Below are 20,123 nucleotides of genomic sequence, written 5' to 3' on the forward strand. Positions count from 1 at the left end.
CTGTTCTTCCCTGTAAAAACACATAATTCTGATCATTACTAAAAAGACTGTGTATGTATGTGTATATATATATATATATATATATATATATATGTGTTGCTGCACGTGACTTTTGTACTCACTGCAGTGAGCTTCCATAGCTCAGAACTGAACTTTTGCTAATATACACCTAAGAGAATATTGATAACTGGGGGTCCGATTTTCCATTAGAAATCTGGATCCGTGAAAAGCAGTAGCTCCCGTGTGCATCCCATTTTTCTCATTCCCATGAATAGAAATGTCTATTTTGATCTGCAAAATCATAGACAAGAATAGGATCTGCAGTGAGCGTCTCGGATCAGGCACAAAATTCTGTTTAAAAAAAAAAAGGTTGTCACAATAGCCCTAATGACTTGGACAGGTTCATCCTCTGCCCTGTTTAATTAAAATACAGTTGTGTGAATAAGCACTATACTAGATGATCACAATTTCCTTTACTAGTGTTTTCCAATTATGTTGCCCGGCACCTATAGAGAAGGACCCCTTAATTTCTCCATGCTGCAGCAGCAGAATTTATTTAGTATCCACAATATATAATATTACTGACTATAACCACTGATGGTCCTGAATCCAGTCCCCGCAGATCTGTCTTTTTGTATATACTATCTATACATATCTATATAATATACCGGTATCGTTTGTTTGAGTTCCCTTGTAATTGCGTTTCAGATTTTCATTGTAAAGATCGCCCTCTAGTGGCCAGTCCCTGCATTTTTGCTTTAAAATGGAACTGAAGATAGTATTTTGCCCAAATAACTTTAATAATGATCTGATTATTGGTATATTTTTTCAGATTGAACATATTTTAATTTTAAAAGGGTTGTCGACCTTTCTTGTACTTTTTTCTGACCCCATCCCCACACCCCGAGTGTGGCTGGACCCTCATGGTGGGCATACTAACTGATTCCCGCTGTTACGTGACCGCTGCAGCCAGTCATTGACTTCAGCGGTCATGTGAACCACATGAAACAGGATGTTGATATGGGTAGCTACCGGACCAGAGAAGCACAAGGTGGGGCGATGAAGCTGGAAACCAACGGTGGGGATCAGGTAAGTATGTTCACCACTGCAGGTCTGATCACGTTGAGGAAGGGGTTCTAAAAAAAAAAAAAAGTACAAGAAAGGTGGACAACCGCTTTAAGGTAGAACTCATCAGATACAGTGGATTTAAAAAGTCTACACACCCCTGTTAAAATGTCAGGTTTCTGTGATGTAAAAAAATGAGACTTTTTCCACCGTTAATGTCACCTATAAACTGTACCACTCAATTGAAAAACAAACTGAAATGTTTTAGGTGGAGGGAAGAAAAAATATAAAAATAAAATAATATGGTTGCATAAGTGTGCACACCCTTAAAATAATACTTTCTTGAAGCACCTTTTGATTTTATTACAGCACTCAGTCTTTTGGGGTATGAGTCTATCAGCATGGCACATTTTGACTTGGCACATTTTGCCCACTCTTATTTACAAAAACACTCCACATCTGTCAGATTGCGAAGGCATCTCCTGTGCACAGCCCTCTTCAGATCACCCCACAGATTTTCTATCGGATTCAGGTCTGGGCTCTGGCTGTGCCATTCCAAAACTTTAATCTTCTTCTGGTGAAGCCATTCCTTTGTTGATTTGGATGAATGCTTTGGGTCGTTGTTATGCTGAAAGATGAAGTTACTCTTTATGTTCAGCTTTCTAGCAGAAGCCTGAAGGTTTTGTGCCAATATTGACTGGTATTTGGAACTGTTCATGATTCCCTCTAGCTTAACTAAGGCCCCAGTTCCAGCTGAAGACAAACAGCCCCTTGGCATGATGCTGCCACCACCATGCTTCGCTGTGGGTATGGTGTTCTTTTGGTGATGTGCAGTGTTGTTTTTTCCCAAAAATATATTTTGGAATTATGGCCAAAAAGTTCAACCTTGGTTTCATCAGACCATAACACCTTTTTCCACATGCTTTTGGGAGACTTAAAGGGAGTCTGTCACCACATTTTAGCATGTTAGACCGTTAAAATAGGGTTATGTGATCCAGCCAGAACATAAAAACGGTACCTTTGTGGTAGAAAACGGACTTTTCAATTTGCAGAAAACGAACTTATAAGATTATCTTCTGAGCCCTCTCAAGTGCCCAGGGCGGTCTCTCAATCCTCGGAGCCCCAGGCAGGCACCTCCTAAACGGCTGATAACTCCGCCCTCCGTGCGCCTCTGCCCGCCCGTTTACTCCCCTCCCCTGTCCCTTTCCACTGCGGCTGTGCGGTCCAAATCGTAGCGGGCGCATGAGCAATAGGTATTGCGATGCCCTGCCAGGAGCGGGCATCGCATTGCGCATGCGCCCGCTACGACTTGTACCGCACAGCCGCAGTGGAAAGGGACAGGGGAGGGGAGTAAACGGGTGGGCAGAGGCGCACGGAGGGCGGGGTTATGAGCCGTTTAGGAGGTGCCTGCCTGGGGCTCCGAGGATTGAGAGACCGCCCTGGGCACTTGAGAGGGCTCAGAAGATAATCTTATAAGTTCGTTTTCTGCAAATTGAAAAGTCCGTTTTCTACCACAAAGGTACCGTTTTTATGTTCTGGCTGGATCACATAACCCTATTTTAACGGTCTAACATGCTAAAATGTGGTGACAGACTCCCTTTACGACGTGTTATTGCAAAATGTGTGTTTGGATGTTTTTCTTCGTAAGAAAAGGCTTTCGTCTTGCCACTCTACCCCATAGCCCAGACATATGAAGAATACGGGAGATTGTTGTCTTATGTACCACACAGTCAGTACTTGCCAGATATTCCTGCAGCTCCTTGAATGTTGCTGTAGGCCTCTTGGTCGCCTCCCAGACCAGTTTTCTTCTCGTCTTTTCATCAGTTTTGGAGGGACGTCCAGTTCTTGGTAATGTCACTGTTGTGCCATATTTTCTCCACTTGATGATGACTGTCTTCACTGTGTTCCATGGTATATCTAATGCCTTGGAAATTCTTTTGTACCCTTCTCCTGACTGATACCTTCTAACAAGGAGATCCCTCAAATTTCAGGAAAGACCAACTAGAGCAGCTGAACTTTATTTGGGGTTAATCAGAGGCACTTTAAATGATGGCCGGTGTACGCTGACTCCTATTTAACATGATTTTGAATGTGATTGCTTAATTCTGAACACAGCTACATCCCCAGTTATAAGAGGGTGCGCACACTTATGCAACCACATTATTTTAGTTTTTTTTGTTTTCTTCCCTCCACCTAAAAGATTTCAGTTTGTTTTTCAATTGAGTGGTACAGTTTATAGGTCACATTAAAGGTGGAAAAAGTTCTGAAATGATTTATCTTTGTCTCATTTTTTTACATCACAGAAACCTGACATTTTAACAGGGGTGTGTAGACTTTTTATATCCACTGTAAATATGATTCTGCACAGTGTCATAAAATGACGCCATTTACAAAATCACCACTTTACCATCAGTGACTTGGAATACTTGTTGATGACAGGGGCACCAGGCACTTTCCATGATTTTATACACTGTGGTCAATATAGTATACATAACATACTCGTATACCTACCATATACTGTGCCACCCCAGCAGCCAGAGGTCAGTAACAGGCTGCCATGTAGAGTCCACCGAAAATACGGTATCATTAGGCGGAGCTACACTTTAATAAATGTTGAATATGTTTAATTTCTACTTTCCATATCGAGCCATATTAATATAGGTAGCATTTGAAGCATATCATTAGGCTTGTCTCTGAATTAGTAGGAGTTACAGGCTGTGTACACCCATTAAACTCTGTAAAGCCTGACCAAAATAGTTCTCTCTGAAAGACCTTACTGGGGTTGTTCTATCTTGGTCATTGGGGGCATATCGCTAGGATATGCCCCCAATGTCTGATAGGTGCGGATCCCACCTCTGGAACCTGCACCTATCCTTAGAACGGAGCCCACAAAATGCATGTGCAGCCCCCCTCCATTCATTTCTATGGGACTGCCGAAAAATGGCTGAGCTCTGGCTCAGTTTTTCTGTAAGCCCCATAGAAGTCAATGGAGCAGTGGCAGTGTACTTCCCCTTCATTTCGAAGCGATATGCCATTATGCCCCCAATGTACAAGATGGGACAGCTCCTTAAGTTGGAGTGTTTGGCCGGAATCATACATGCATTTTTTTTAGCCATAACCAGAAGTGAATTTACAAGGAATGGAGAATATATATGAAGGACCTAAAGTGCAAACCCCCAAAATGATGCCCCCCTATACACTTGGATAACACGGATAGAATATTTCCTTTATTTCCAGAATTTTTCCAAATTCTCTTGGTTGCCATTGGAAACAGACTTCAGTTTAGCTCCTCTCTGCACTTGAATGCCTTGTTGCCACCATTGCTGAGATAACAGGAAGCCAAGCGAATTCAAAATTTAGCTTTAGATATAAATGGAGAAGGATGTGCACTTCGATATCGGTGTAAGATGAGTACATTACGACATTTGCTCAACCCGATGAGTATAACTGTGGTGTCTTAAAATTGTTATTTAAAGGCAGTGTTTTTTTTTTCCTTTTTTTTTCCTTTTAAGGGGGTCGTCCTATCAGGACCATCTCTTTTCTTAATGCAGACCCACTAGGGTTAAACCTTGCTGCTGTGGGGATACCTAGTATTGCACAGTACCCATTCAAATAAATGAGTGAACATGTAATACAACATATTAAACCCTCCAGAATGGGAGTGGCCTATTGTAGCAGGTTACTGATCTGGATTACTAGAAGGCGGTCCCATGTGGGGGACCTCCCCTTCTCTGATAGACATATGCCCACATGGAAATGGGTTGTTCTAATAGGGATTTTTGAGTGGCCTGACTTGCGCTTTAAAGTTGCAAGAACCTCTAGAACATTAGCTGCCTGTGTAATAAAATCTAAATGTTGTAGATTATTTTTTTCATTTTTCAATGTTCTGCTGTTTTATAGATTGTCCGACCCGTCACCGTGGTGCCTACGATCCCAGGGATTCCAGGCCCTCCATCTCCACCACCTGTTCAGTCAGAGGCAAAACTGGTAACTGTTGTATACTGTATTTTTCCTATGTATGCTGAGATTTTGGGGACTGCCTGTATTGAGATGTGTGCGTTTTATGTCCATACAATGAGTCCGTGGATTCTCATAGACCTCTTTGAACATGGAGCAGAATAGCGGTATGGAAGTGCAAGTAAGCGCGTACACCTCGATATAATAAGGTCTCGGTATAATGCAACTTTCAGGCAAGAGGTTTATTAAAGGGGTTGTCCAAGATAATCAAAAATCTCAACCCTGCAGTAGCCCAGAATAGAAAATTGTCCCATACTCACCTCTTTCTTCAGTGCCATTCTCTCTGGCGTTGGTCTGGTCCTCCTGCCGCAGCGTGTCTATTGCTGAGGACAGTGATGCCGACCCGTCACCACTGCCACTCAGCTGTTCGGGAGTAGCACTAGAACTGCACAGCACCACCTATTGTGTAGTGGACAGAGCTGGTTACTGTAGCTTCACACCCATTGAACAGGAGCAGTGCTGCAATAACCAGCTCTGTCCACTACACAGGGGATGAAGCCGCGTAGTTATGGCGCCTATTGCCCACGGTGGAGCTACACCAAAACAGCTAATCAGCAGGGGTGCTGGGTATCAGACCCCCTCTAGTCTGATATTGGTGGCCTATCCTGTATAAAAGACCCAGAAACCCAGTTGACGTTTTAAAGGATAAAAGGGTATTTTGTATGAACATTAGCCCTTATCATACCCTTCAACTCACTGAACACCAGTTTTCACTTTGAAAACTCTTATATCAGGGTAAATATCTGTCCTGTTAGACTTACAGAGAGATCTCTGGATTCGGCTTCTCAGGCCTCATGCACACGACCGTATTTAGTTTCCGTTCCGTTTTTTTGGCGGATAGAATGTGGACCCATTCATTTTAATGGGTCCGCAAAAAATGCGGACAGCACACCATGTGCTGTCCGCATCAGTATGTCCGTTCCGTTGCTCCGCAAAAAAAAACTGTGCATGTCTTATTTTTTTCTAGTTTGCGGACAAGGATAGGCATTATTACAATGGATCCGCAAAAAAAACAGATGCCATACGGAACGTCATCCGCAATTTGCGGACCGCAAAACACATACGGTCGTGTGCATGAGGCCTTATAAGGACATGTTGGTTTGTTTTCTCATCATATTTGCAAATGTTTCTTGCATAAGCCAGAGTGTCCAAAACAGCAAGATGGTGGCACTGGCAGAGGTGCAGACATTTACACTGGCAGGCTGGCACACTGTTGTGTCTGGTTTTTGGACTGTGTAATTCAGGGGCGTTGCTAGGTTAAAACATTTGTGGTCTGGGCCCCTGATGTTTTGTCCCAGGCCCGAATGTCCTGCCTGCCTGCTAGATATAACTGTATTGCCATCCACAGGATGGCAATACAATTGAACCTAATGCGGTGGAAGAGCTGAAGGACCTGTGGCTGGCATCACAGGTCATGTGACCAGTAAAACAATCATTGGTTGAGAAGGACCTGCGATGATGTTACCATTATGTGACCAGTGCAGGAGAGGGCGGCAGAGAAGAGGGGAAGAAGCTGAGGTGATGTCTGCTACATCAGGAGAGGTAAGTAAAGGGAGAGGCAGAGCAATGCTGGGAGTTGTGGTTATTTAACTGGGACTGTATGTTAGGGCTAAAGGGAGGGATGTTATTTACATGGAACTGTGTGTTGTAGGTGGCTGGGGAGAGGGTCATGTTATTTACATGGGACTGTATGTTGATAGTGGCTGTAGAAGGGAGTGATGTTATTTACATAGGACTTATGTTGGAGGGGGCTGGGGCAGGGTGATGTTATTTACATGGGACTGTATGTTGAAGGCTGCTGTGGTAGGGGATAATGTTATTTACATGGGACTGTATGTTGGAGGGGGCTTGGGCAGGGGAATGTTTTTTACATCGGACAGTATGTTGGAGGCGGCTGTGGGAGGGAGTGATGTTATTTACATGGGACTGTATGTCGAAGGGGGCTGGGGGAGGCAGTGATGTTATTTACACGGGACTGTATGTTGATAGCGGCTGTGGGAGGGACTGATGTTATTTACATGGGACTGAATGTTACAGGGGTCTGAGGGAGGGAGTGATGTTATTTAAATGGGACTGAATGTTCAGGGGGGCGATGTTGTTTACGTGGAACTGTATGTTGAAGGTGGCTGGTGGGGGGGACTTATGTTATTTACATGGGACTGAATGTTGAGGGGGTGATGTTTACATGGGAAGGCATGTTGAAGGCATCTGGGGAGGGGGTGATATTTACTTGGGACTGTATGTTGAAGGCGGCTGGGGAGGAGGTGATGTTATTTACATGGGACTGTATTTTGGAGGGGGCTGTAGATAGAGAGGGATATTATTTACATGGGACTGTATATTGGAGGGGGCTGGAGAGATGGTGTGATGTTATTTACATGGGACTGTATGGCGGAGGGAGGGAAATAGTGTTATTTACACGGGACTGTATGTTGGAGGGGGCAGGAGAGATGGTGTGATGTTATTTACATGGGGCTGAATGGTGGAGGCAGGAATATAACAACAGGTGGCACTGCAAATCCAGGGGACATTAGGCGTTCTTATTACTACTGAGGGCTCTATAGGAGGGACTTATAGATCCACCTTATTTCTGCTAAGAGTACTATGGGGGGGCCTTATTACTACTGAGGGGTCTGTAGAGAGCTTTATTACCACTTGGGGAACAATAGGGGGGGGCCTTATTTGTACTGGGCGCTCTGTGAGGGCATTATTAATACTGGAGGGCTCTTCTACTAATGGGGGCACTCGTAGGGGGCAGTATTACTATTGCGGCACTAATTTTTCTTCAGGGTAGTATCTGGGGGTATTGGGGGCACAGCTAGCAGCAGGATAACACTGTTGGGACTCCAGGTTGGGGGATGATGATAGTAATGTAAGGAAGCTAAGATGTCAGAGTGTCACACTCTGCAGAGATGAGGAGGCTGAGAGAAGTTGTCCGGACCAAATGGAGAAGATCTACATCCGAGGAGACGTCACCTGGATGTGACAGGTATGTGCTGCTGTAAAGCAAGTACAGCAAAATGTGGTCTGTGTATGTGATCATCTGTCCATGACACAGACAGGCTGCCGTGGAGCCAGAAATAACCTGAGATTTGGGTAGATCTCCCTGAGTTTGAGCACGGACAGTTGTGGACATTGGAGGATTTGACTGATGTCTGTAGCATCATAGATTATATGGGCAGCTACGTATAGTAGAATTTGACCTGAAAGGGCTTTTCCCATGATTAATGTAAAACATGAAAATCAGACATCATATAGTACATGGCAATCTCTTTCTAACAAAGCTAGAACCAGCCCTGGACCTCCCATGGATCCAGAGTTGTCCTCATTCATTGCTCTGCTAGATTTATATCAAGCTGACAGCTCAAGGGGAATCTCTTTTCTGCTGCATCTAAGGGGGCGTGTCCTGCTCCCTCCCTATTATAGCTCAGGAGGCGTGTCCATTCTGCTGCAGCTCTCTCCCTATCACAGCTCAGGAGGAAGTTGAAGGATGAAACTGAACATGTGCAGCCTTTTCAGTAAGCAGGACAAAGAAATAGGAAAAAGAACAAACAGCAGGTGGCGCTATACACATTTTATTAAATAACTCAGTAGTTATGCAACATTTTTAATTACATGCAATCACAAAAGTATTCAGATCCAGGTGTTGGTTTGAAAATTGTAGAATATTTTTAGTGGGACAAACCCTTTAAGCTTAGGGCCGAGCACTGACTACTGGTTGCAGTAAAATCACAAGTTACTGCAACCACACTGCAAAACCATGGCAATTGCACCACGACCCAATCATGTCAGAATTCTTGCAATTTTTGCTGACATTTTATCCCCATACGGAAACACTTAGGATGGTCCTCTTTAACGTGACAGTCACATGACCAAACGTGGCTATAAAGGCCTAATATAATGCATTACCTTATTGGTCACAGAGACATGTCTTCTTCTCCCTTGTCAACTGTACATTCAGTTTGAGATGAATTGTTCTCCCCAAAATATGTGCATAAAGAGATTATATCAATGCTGCGCTGTTTTATCTAGGCGGCACGCATATTCTCTTGTGCATGAACCTAAGGTAAGTTGGTACCACGATCTAATCATATGCCATAGATTATGTATGCTTTTGGCCAGGTAGACTTAAAGGGAACCTTTCACCATGAAAATGCAGTGCGACCAGGTTGTAGAGCAGGGGGAGATGAGCAGATTGATATGTAGTTTTGTGGGAAATACATAGTAACATAGTACATAAGGCCGAAAAAAGACATTTGTCCATCCAGTTCGGCCTGTCATCCTGCAAGTTGATCCAGATAAAGGCAAAAAAACAAAACTGTGAGATAGAAGCCAATTTTCCGCACTTAACCCCTTGATGACCGGGCTCATTTTCCCCTTAGGCCTCATGCACACGACCGTTGTGTGCATCCGTGGCCGTTGTGCCGTTTTCCGTTTTTTTTCGCGGACCCATTGACTTTCAATGGGTCCGTGGAAAAATCGGAAAATGCACCGTTTTGCAGCCGAGGCCGTGATCCGTGTATCCTGTCCGTCAAAAAAATATGACCTGTCCTATTTTTTTGACGGACAACGGTTCACGGCCCCATTCAAGTCAATGGGTCCGTGAAAGAACACGGATGCACACAAGATTGGCATCCGTGTCCGTGATCCGTGGCCGTAGGTTGCTTTCATACAGACGGATCCGAAGATCCGTCTGCATAAAAGCTTTTTCTGATCTAAGTTTTCACTTCGTGAAAACTCATATCCGACAGTATATTCTAACACAGAAGCGTTCCCATGGTGATGGGGACGCTTCTAGTTAGAATACACTACAGACTTTGTACAAGACTGCCCCCTGCTGCCTGGCAGCACCCGATCTCTTACAGGGGGATATGATAGCACAATTAACCCCTTCAGGTGCGGCACCTAAAGGGGTTAATTGTACTATCATATTCCCCTGTAAGAGATCAGGGCTGCCAGGCAGCAGGGGGCAGACCCCCCCCCCCTCCCCAGTTTGAATATCGTTGGTGGCACAGTGTGCGCCCCCCATCGGGCCCCCCCTTCCTCCCTCTATTGTTAGAAATCGTTGGTGGCACAGTGTGCGCCCACCATCGCCCCCCCCTCCCTCCCTCTATTGTTATAAATCGTTGGTGGCACAGTGTGCGCCCACCATCGCCCCCCTCCTCCCTCCCTCTATTGTAATAAATCGTTGGTGGCACAGTGTGCGCCCACCATCGGCCCCCCTCTCTCTATAGCAGTAACAACATTGGTGGCAGTGTGCGGCCTCCCATCTCCCCCCCCCCGATCATTGGTGGCAGCGTGGTTCCGATCGGAGTCCCAGTTTAATCGCTGGGGCTCCGATCGGTAACCATGGCAACCAGGACGCTACTGCAGCCCTGGTTGCCATGGTTACTTAGCAATAGTACAATAGTAGAAGATTCATAGTTACCTGCTTGCTGCTGCGATGTCTGTGTCCGGCCGGGAGCTCCACCTACTGGTAAGTGAAAGGTCTGTGCGGCGCATTGCTAAAAAACTGTCACTTACCAGTAGGAGGAGCTCCCGGCCGTTCACAGACATCGCAGCAGCAAGCAGGTAAGTATGAATCTTCTACAATTGTACTATTGCTAAGTAACCATGGCAACCAGGGCTGCAGTAGCTTCCTGGTTGCCATGGTTACCGATCGGAGCCCCAGCGATTAAACTGGGACTCCGATCGGAACTACGCTGCCACCAATGATCGGGGGGGGGAGATGGGAGGCCGCACACTGCCACCAATGTTGTTACTGCTATAGAGAGAGGGGGGGCGATGGTGGGCGCACACTGTGCCACCAACGATTTATTACAATAGAGGGAGGGAGGGGGGGGGCGATGGTGGGCGCACACTGTGCCACCAACGATTTATAACAATAGAGGGAGGAAGGGGGGGGCCCGATGGTGGGCGCACACTGTGCCACCAACGATATTCAAACTGGGGAGGGGGGGGGGTCTGCCCCCTGCTGCCTGGCAGCCCTGATCTCTGGGGGATATGATAGTGCGGCACCTGAGGAGTTAATTGTGCTGATCACGGCCCTAAGATCGGGTGCTGCCAGGCAGCAGGGGGCAGTCATGTACACAGGTTTTCAGTATATTCTAACCTGAAGCGTCCCCATCACCATGGGAACGCCTCTGTGTTAGAATATACTGTCGGAAATGAGTTTGACGATGTAGCTCATATCCGACAGTATATTCTAACATAGAGGCGTTCCCATGGTGATGGGGACGCTTCAAGTTATGTTCGGGTGTCCGCCTGGCCGTGCGGAGGCAAGCGGATCCGTCCAGACTTACAATGTAAGTCAATGGGGACGGATCCGTTTGAAGATGACACACTGTGGCTCAATTTTCAAACGGATCCGTCCCCCATTGACTTTCAATGTAAAGTCTGGACGGATCCGTCTGAGGCTACTTTCACACTTAGAAATGTTTTAACAATATAATGCAGACGGATCCGCTCTGAACGGAGCCACCGTCTGCATTATATGAACGCAAGTGTGAAAGTAAGGGACTCCTGACTTTACATTGAAAGTCAATGGGGACGGATCCGTTTGCAATTGCACCATATTGTGTCAACGTCAAACGGATCCGTCCCTATTGACTTGCATTGTAATTCAGGACGGATCCGTTTGGCTCCGCACGATCCATGTCCGTGGATCCTCCAAAAATCAAGGAAGACCCACGGACGAAAAAACGGTCACGGATCACGGACCCACGGACCCCATTTTTGCGGACCGTGAAAAAAAACTGTCGTGTGCATGAGGCCTTAAGGACCAGGCCATTTTTTGCAAATCTGACGTGTGTCACTTTATGTGGTGATAACTTTAAAATGCTTTTACTTATCCAGGCCATTCTGAGATTGTTTTCTCGTCACGTACTGTACTTCATGACAGTGGTAAAATTGAGTCCAAAAAATAATAATTTTATTTATAAAAAAATTCTAAATTTACCAACAATTTGGAAAAATTTGCTAATTTCCAAATTTCTATTTCTCCACTTTTATAATAGTAATACCTCCAAAAATTGTTATTACTTTACATTCCCCATATGTCTACTTCATGTTTGGATCATTGTGTGAATGCCATTTTATTTTTTGGGGACGTTAGAAGGCTTAGAAGTTTAGAAGCAAATCTTGAAATTTTTCTGAAAATTTCTAAAACCCACTTTTTCAGGACCAGTTCAGGTCTGAAGTCACTTTGTGAGGCTTACATAATAGAAACCACCCGAAAGTGACCCCATTTTAGAAACTACACCCCTCAAGGTATACAAAACTGATTTTACAAACTTTGTGACCCTTTATGTGTTCCACGAGAATTAATGGAAAATAAAGATTACATTTCAAAATTTCACTTTTTTGGCAGATTTTCCATTTTAATATTTTTTTTCCAGTTACAAAGGAAGGGTTAACAGCCAAACAAAACTCAATATTTATGGCCCTGATTCTGTAGCTTACAGAAACACCCCATATGTGGTTGTAAACTGCTGTACGGGCACACGGCATTGCGCAGAAGGAAAGGAACGCCATATGGTTTTTTGGAAAGCAGATTTCACTGGGATAATTTTAAGCTGCCATGTCCCATTTGAAGCCCCCCTGATGCACCCCTAGAGTAAAAAAAATCCAAAAAAGTGACCCCATTTTAGAAACGACACCCCTCAAGGTATTCAAAACGGATTTTACAAACTTTGTTTACCCTTTAGGTGTTCCACAAGAATCAATGGAAAATAGAGATGACATTTCAGAATTTCACTTTTTTGGCAGATTTTCCATTTTAATAAATTGTTTCCAGTTTTATAAAGCAAGGGTTAAACAGCCAAACAAAACTCAATATTTATGGCCCTGAATCTGTAGTTTACAGAAACACCCCATATGTGGTCGTAAACTGCTGTACAGGCGCACGGTAGGGCGCAGAAGGAAAGGAATGCCATGTGGTTTTTGGAGTAGAAACTCCAAAAAGTGACCACATTTTAGAAACTACAGGATAGGGTGGCAGTTTTATTGGTACTATTTTAGGGTACATTTTTGGTTGCTCTATTTACATTTACACAACAAGAAATAGCTGTTTTGGTACCGTTTTTATTTTTTGTTATTTACAACATTCATCTAACAGGTTTAGATCATGTGGTATTTTTATAGAGCAGGTTGTCACGGACACGACAATACCAAATATGACAACTCTTTTTGGTTGTTTGTTTCCGTTTTAAATAACAAAGCATAAAAAATTTTTTTTTTAATTATTCTTTAGTGTCTCCACATTCTGAAAGCCATAGTTTTATGTATTTTTTGGGCGACTATCTTGTGTAGGGGCTAATTTTTTTCGGAATGAGATGACTGTTTTATTGGCACTATTTTGGGGTGCATATGAATTTTTGATCGTTTGCTATTACACTTTTTGTGATGTGATGTAAGGTGACAAAAAATTGCTTTCTTTACACCATTTATTTTTTTATATTATTTTTTTACGGTGTTCATCTGAGGGGTTAGGTCATGTGATATTTTTGTAGAGTCGATACGGACACGGCGATACCTAATGTCTACTTTTCTTTTTTTTCCTATTTTTTACCAATTTTTTTTACTTTGAGGAAAATGATGTTTTTTTGTTTGTTTTTTTACTTGAAACTTTTAATTTTTTTGGGGAGAAACAGAACCTATACACTCCAGAAATACATCCAGGCCCCTCTTGAACTCTTTTAGTGAACTCGCCATCACTACCTCCTCACGCAGAGAGTTCCATAGTCTCACTGCTCTTACCGTAAAGAATCCTCTTCTATGTTTGTGTACAAACCTTCTTTCCTCCAGACGCAGAGGATGTCCCCTCGTCACAGTCACCGTCCTGGGGATAAATAGATGATGGGAGAGATCTCTGTACTGACCGCTGATATATTTATACATAGTTATTAGATCTCCCCTCAGTCGTCTTTTTTCTAAAGTGAATAACCCTACTGTTGATAATCTTTCAGGGTACTGCTGTCCCCCCATTCCAGTTATTACTTTAGTTGCCCTCCTCTGAACCCTCTCCAGCTCTGCTATGTCTGCCTTGCTCACAGGAGCCCAGAACTGTACACAGTACTCCATGTGTGGTCTGACTAGTGATTTCTAAAATGGTAGGACTATGTTCTCATCACGGGCATCTATGCCCCTTTTGATGCAACCCTTTATCTTATTGGCCTTGGCAGCAGATGCCTGACACTGGTTTATACTGCTTAGTTTGCTGTTCACTAATATTCCTAGGTCCTTTTCCATGTCAGTGTTACCCAGTGTTTTACCATTTAGTATGTACGGGCGACTTACATTATTCCTTCCCATGTGCATAACCTTACATTTGTCAGTGTTAAACCTCATCTGCCACCTATCTGCCCAAGCCTCTAATCTATCCAGATCCCTCTGTATTAGTATACTGTCCTCTTCCGTGTCAATTACTTTACACAGTTTAGTGTCATCTGCAAAAATGTACATTTTTCTGTGCAAGCCTTCTACAAGATCATTAATAAATATATTGAAGAGAATAGGGCCAAATACTGACCCCTGAGGTACTCCACTGGTGACAGTGACCCAGTCTGAGTGTGTACCGTTAATAACCCTCTGTTTTCTATCACTGAGCCAGTTACTTACCCACATACAGGGAGTGCAGAATTATTAGGCAAGTTGTATTTTTGAGGATTAATTTTATTATTGAACAACAACCATGTTCTCAATGAACCCAAACAACTCATTAATATCAAAGCTGAATATTTTTGGAAGTAGTTTTTAGTTTGTTTTTAGTTTTAGCTATTTTAGGGGGATATCTGTGTGTGCAGGTGACTATTACTGTACATAATTATTAGGCAACTTAACAAAAAACAAATATATACCCATTTCAATTATTTATTTTTACCAGTGAAACCAATATAACATCTCAACATTCACAAATATACATTTCTGACATTCAAAAACAAAACAAAAACAAATCAGTGACCAATATAGCCACTTTTCTTTGCAAGGACACTCAAAAGCCTGCCATCCATGGATTCTGTCAGTGTTTTGATCTGTTCACCATCAACATTGCGTGCAGCAGCAACCACAGTCTCCCAGACACTGTTCAGAGAGGTGTACTGTTTTCCCTCCTTGTAAATCTCACATTTGATGATGGACCACAGGTTCTCAATGGGGTTCAGATCAGGTGAACAAGGAGGCCATGTCATTAGATTTTCTTCTTTTATACCCTTTCTTGCCAGCCACGTTGTGGAGTACTTGGACGCGTGTGATGGAGCATTGTCCTGCATGAAAATCATGTTTTTCTTACCTTGCAGACTTCTTCCTGTACCACTGCTTGAAGAAGGTGTCTTCCAGAAACTGGCAGTAGGACTGAGTTGAGCTTGACTCCATCCTCAACCCAAAAAGGCCCCACAAGCTCATCTTTGATGATACCAGCCCAAACCAGTACTCCACCTCCACCTTGCTGGCGTCTGAGTCGGACTGGAGCTCTCTGCCCTTTACCAATCCAGCCATCTGGCCCATGCATCTGGCCCATCAAGACTCACTCTCATTTCATCAGTCCATAAAACCTTAGAAAAATCAGTCTTGAGATATTTTTTGGCCCAGTCTTGACGTTTCAGCTTGTGTGTCTTGTTCAGTGGTGGTCGTCTTTCAGCCTTTCTTACCTTGGCCATGACTCTGAGTATTGCACACCTTGTGCTTTTGGGCACTCCAGTGATGTTGCAGCTCTGAAATATGGCCAAACTGGTGGCAAGTGGCATCTTGGCAGCTGCACGCTTGACTTTTCTCAGTTCATGGGCAGTTATTTTGCGCCTTGGTTTTTCCACACGCTTCTTGCGACCCTGTTGACTATTTTGAATGAAACGCTTGATTGTTCGATGATCACGCTTCAGAAGCTTTGCAATTTTAAGAGTGCTGCATCCCTCTGCAAGATATCTCACTATTTTTGACTTTTCTGAGCCTGTCAAGTCCTTCTTTTCACCCATTTTGCCAAAGGAAAGGAAGTTGCCTAATAATTATGCACACCTGATATAGGGTGTTGATGTCATTAGACCACACCCCTTCTCATTACAGAGATGCACATCACCTAATATGCTTAATTGGTAGTAGGCTTTCGAGCCTATACAGCTTGGAGTAAGACAACATGCAAAAAGAGGATGATGTGGTCAAAATACTCATTTGCCTAATAATTCTGCACGTAGTGTATAGACATTTCCTTCCAGTCTAAGCATTCTCATTTTATATACTAACCTTTTATGCGGTACAGTGTCAAATGCTTTGGAGAAGTCCAGATATTCGACATGCATTGATTCGCCGCTGTCAAGTCTAGAACTTACCTCCTCGTAGAAACTGATTAAATTAGTCTGACATGACCGATCCCTCATAAAGCCATGCTGATATGGCGTTTTTTGCTTATTTTCATTGAGGTACTCCAAGATAGCATCTCTTAGAAAACCTTCAAACAGTTTACCTACGACAGATGTTAAACTTACCGGCCTATAGTTTCCGGGTTCTGTTTTTGGACCCTTTTTGAATATTGGCACCACATTTGCTATGCAGCAATACTGTGGAACACATTTAATGGGGAATCAACTTTTACATTCTGCATTTCATCTGACAGTTTATTTTCTTCAGTCAATACAGTGGAGAAAAAAATATTTTATAGCTTTGCTTTCTCCTCATTGCTCTCTGCAACTCCTCCCTCATTACTCTGTAGAGGGCCGACACCTTCAGATTTATACTTTTTACCATTTATATAATTGAAAAACATTTTAGGGTTAGTTTTGCTCTCTTTGCCAATTAATCTCTTGGTCTCTAGTTTGGCTGCTTTTATAAGTTTTTTACATATTCAATTTTTTTCCTTATAGTTTTTTAGTGCTTCCTCGCTACCCTCCTGTTTTAGTGATTTAAATGCTTTCTTTTTGTCATTTATTGCTTTCTTTACAGTTCTATTTATCCACATTGTTTTTTCTTGTTCCTTAACCTTTTATCCCCATAAGGTATGTACCTCTCACAATTAGATTTTAGGGTGCTTTTAAAAATATCCAATTTTGTGGCTGTATTTTTATTTTTGAGAACTTTGTATCAGTTAGGCCTATGGCCTCTCTTAGTTGGCTAAGTTTAGCTTTTTTGAAGTTTGGTATTTTTGTTCCTCCCTGACGAAACACTCTTTTGAATGATAATTGGAAGGTTATTACTTTATAGTCACTATTTAGCAGGTGTCCCCCGACCTGCACATCTGTTGTTCTGTTAGGTTTATTGGTTAATACTAAATCTAGTATGGCTGTCCCTCTAGTTGGGTCCTGTTGGGAAAGGTAATTGTCTTTGGTTTTTTGTCAATAACCTGTTTTCCACATGTTTTCCCTAACTTATATCTTGCCGGAGTGTGGGCTTTAGACAGGACTTTACATGAAGGCAGACCCCTCCCCCTCTCCGGTTTTGACGATCCTTTCTAACCAGACTGTAGCCCTGTACATTAACCGCCCAGTCATAGCTATCATCCAGCCATGTCTCAGTTATTCCCACTATGTCATAGTCCTCCTCACACATCACTAATTCCAGTTCCCCAGTTTTATAAGTCAGGCTTCTGGCTTTAGTATACATACATTTAAGATGTTTATGTATATTTTGTACCCTACACCTTTCCTTCTGAACTGTTCTAGTCCCTCTATCCATTTCTCCACCAGTCCCATTACCTTGCCCCAGTCGCTATCTGCACTATCTTCCCATCCTATAACATATTTACCCTCCCCCAGTCGCTAGTTTAAACACTCCTCCAACCTTCTAGCTATTTTCTCTCCCAACACAGCTGCCCCTTACCCATTGAGCTGCAGCCCATCCCTACGATAGAGCCTGTAGCCAAGAGAGAAGTCGGCCCAATTCTACAGAAACCCAAACCCCTCCTTCCTACACCAGTTCTTGAGCCACTTGTTAACCTCCCTAATCTCCTGCTGCCTTTCTTGTGTGGCTCGTGGTACAGGCAGTATTTTGTAAAATACTACCTTTGAGGTCCTTGCCCTAAGCTTTTGACCTAAATCCCTAAAATCATTTTTAAGGACGCTCCACCTACCTCTAACTTTGTCATTGGTTCCGATATGAACCATGACTGCTGGATCTTCTCCAGCCCCTCCCAGTAACTTGTCAACCCGTTCTGCGATGTGTTCAACTCGAGCTCCAGGAAGACAACACACCATTCAACGATTCCAGCCTTTGTGACAGATTTCCCTATCTGTACCCCTAATAATTGACACCATGAGTCTCCCACTACCAGCACCTGTCTGGCCTGCCCTGCTCACCTGGTTCCCTGCTTACTAGAGTTTACATTTCCCTGACTGTCAGAGGAAGTGTCTGGCTGCAGCAGTGATCTCTCTGTACTGACATCCTCCTCATCTGCCAAACGTGCAAACTTGTTGGGGTGTGTCAGATCCGGGCTAGCCTCCCTGGCACTCTTCCCTCTACCCCGTTTTCTAACTGTTACCTAGCTAGCTACCTCACTTTCCTGAGCCTTCTCGCTACCACCCTCCCCCACATCTACCCCAGAGAGTGCTTGCTCAGTGAGCAGCAAACTCTTTTCCAAATTGTCAACGCTTCTCAGTGTTGAAATTCGCCCTTTTAGATACTCGATGTGCGATTCCAAACTGTCAATTTGCTCACATTTTGAACAAAGATATGCACCCTCAAACGGCTGTTCCAGGACTGCATACATTAGACAAGATGTGCACTGGACTGCGCTGTCAATAATGGAACACATACTAAGTGGGGATTACGCAAGAAAAGAGAAAAATGCAAAATAGTGCAGTGATAAGAATCTAATTTACTGTAGTCCCCTCCTAAAGTCCCTAAATCTCAAGTGACGTAATCTAAAGTCACACACTTAATACAAACACGCACTTGAACTCAAACACGCGAACGCTAACAAACTCGCGTTATTTGCCTGCTTTTATAAATGCAGCACTCAAACTAGTCTGCTTTTTTTTCCTCTGGATTCAAAGACAATTCTGTATAACTTACAATTTTTTCATTTTAATCTTGACTCTTTCTTTTCTTATTGACAGGAATTTAAAACAAATGGCTACAAGTTATTCTGAATTTTACCCCCATATATCTTCTCAGCTCCTCCTGCTCTGTAACCTAGCTCCCGCATATCAAACTAAATGTTTAATGTGACAGGTTCCCTTTTAAGGACAAAATACGGTTAATCTCTTTATAGGCTGTAGACATAATTAGGAAGCAAAATCACTATTTCCGTCTCCCTTTATACCAGTGTAATGGTTCAGGATTGTGTCAGGGAAACATCAGTTTTGCTGTTTATTGCAAGATATTCTTCTTCTAGGTCTGATTAAAATTGGTACCGGTCCTTTGAGGCTTCTCTCTGTTAACCCTGTTAGCTCTTAGGTATTGTAGACGTTATGGTGAGCATCAATCTAAATCCAAGTCTTCAGCATCCGCCTCCACCTATAGGTTTTTCCATCAGCACAGGGAGAAAACATTGAGACAGTTCCTGGCGTCATGCGTGTCATTTACCAGTTAGTGACGGTAGGTGCACATCTCAGCATTTTATATTGGAGTGCTCTACTTAACCGAAAGAGCTGGAAGGGAGGGAAGAACAATCAATAGAACATGAAATGAAGTTCTGCCCGGTGGGATCCACCATGTAAAGACGTCTGTGACAAACTGTGAGTTATCTTTCCACACAGTGTGATGCCAGTAGGTTTCCTGCAGGAGGCTTCTACTGAGAGCTGACAGAGGGCATCTTGGCAACTCTTCAGAAAGCTAGATTACCTTGGTTGAGCCCGGCATGGAAGCTTGTGTTCAGCAGAATTCTCCTGACCTGCCTCTCCACATGCCAGGCTCATCAGCAAACACCTAATGAACCCCCCTCCACACAGACCAGCTCCCAACCTACTTCATTTTCCCGTGTCCTCTGGGGGAGGAGAGACAAGACTTCATGAGGACTGATGATGCTGCAAAGACCACAATAATGATAATTAACTTGCTGAATTTAGAAGATTATGCTGTTAATTAGTTGCAAAATAAAGATAAGTAATAGAGCAGCAGAT

At 43.4% G+C, this 20,123-nt stretch overlaps 1 protein-coding gene across 1 annotated transcript in view; it reads left to right on the forward strand.

Annotated features, from left to right (window-relative positions):
- Positions 1-20,123, forward strand: part of ATF2 (activating transcription factor 2) — an 85,353-nt gene that overhangs the window by 21,403 nt on the left and 43,827 nt on the right. Inside the window, exon 8 of the mRNA XM_044303583.1 lies at positions 4,966-5,052. Coding sequence (XP_044159518.1) covers positions 4,966-5,052 — 87 coding nt within the window. The remainder of the gene's footprint in view (positions 1-4,965; positions 5,053-20,123) is intronic.

Source organism: Bufo gargarizans, chromosome 8 (genome assembly GCF_014858855.1).
Source record: "Bufo gargarizans isolate SCDJY-AF-19 chromosome 8, ASM1485885v1, whole genome shotgun sequence".
NCBI lineage: Eukaryota > Metazoa > Chordata > Amphibia > Anura > Bufonidae > Bufo > Bufo gargarizans.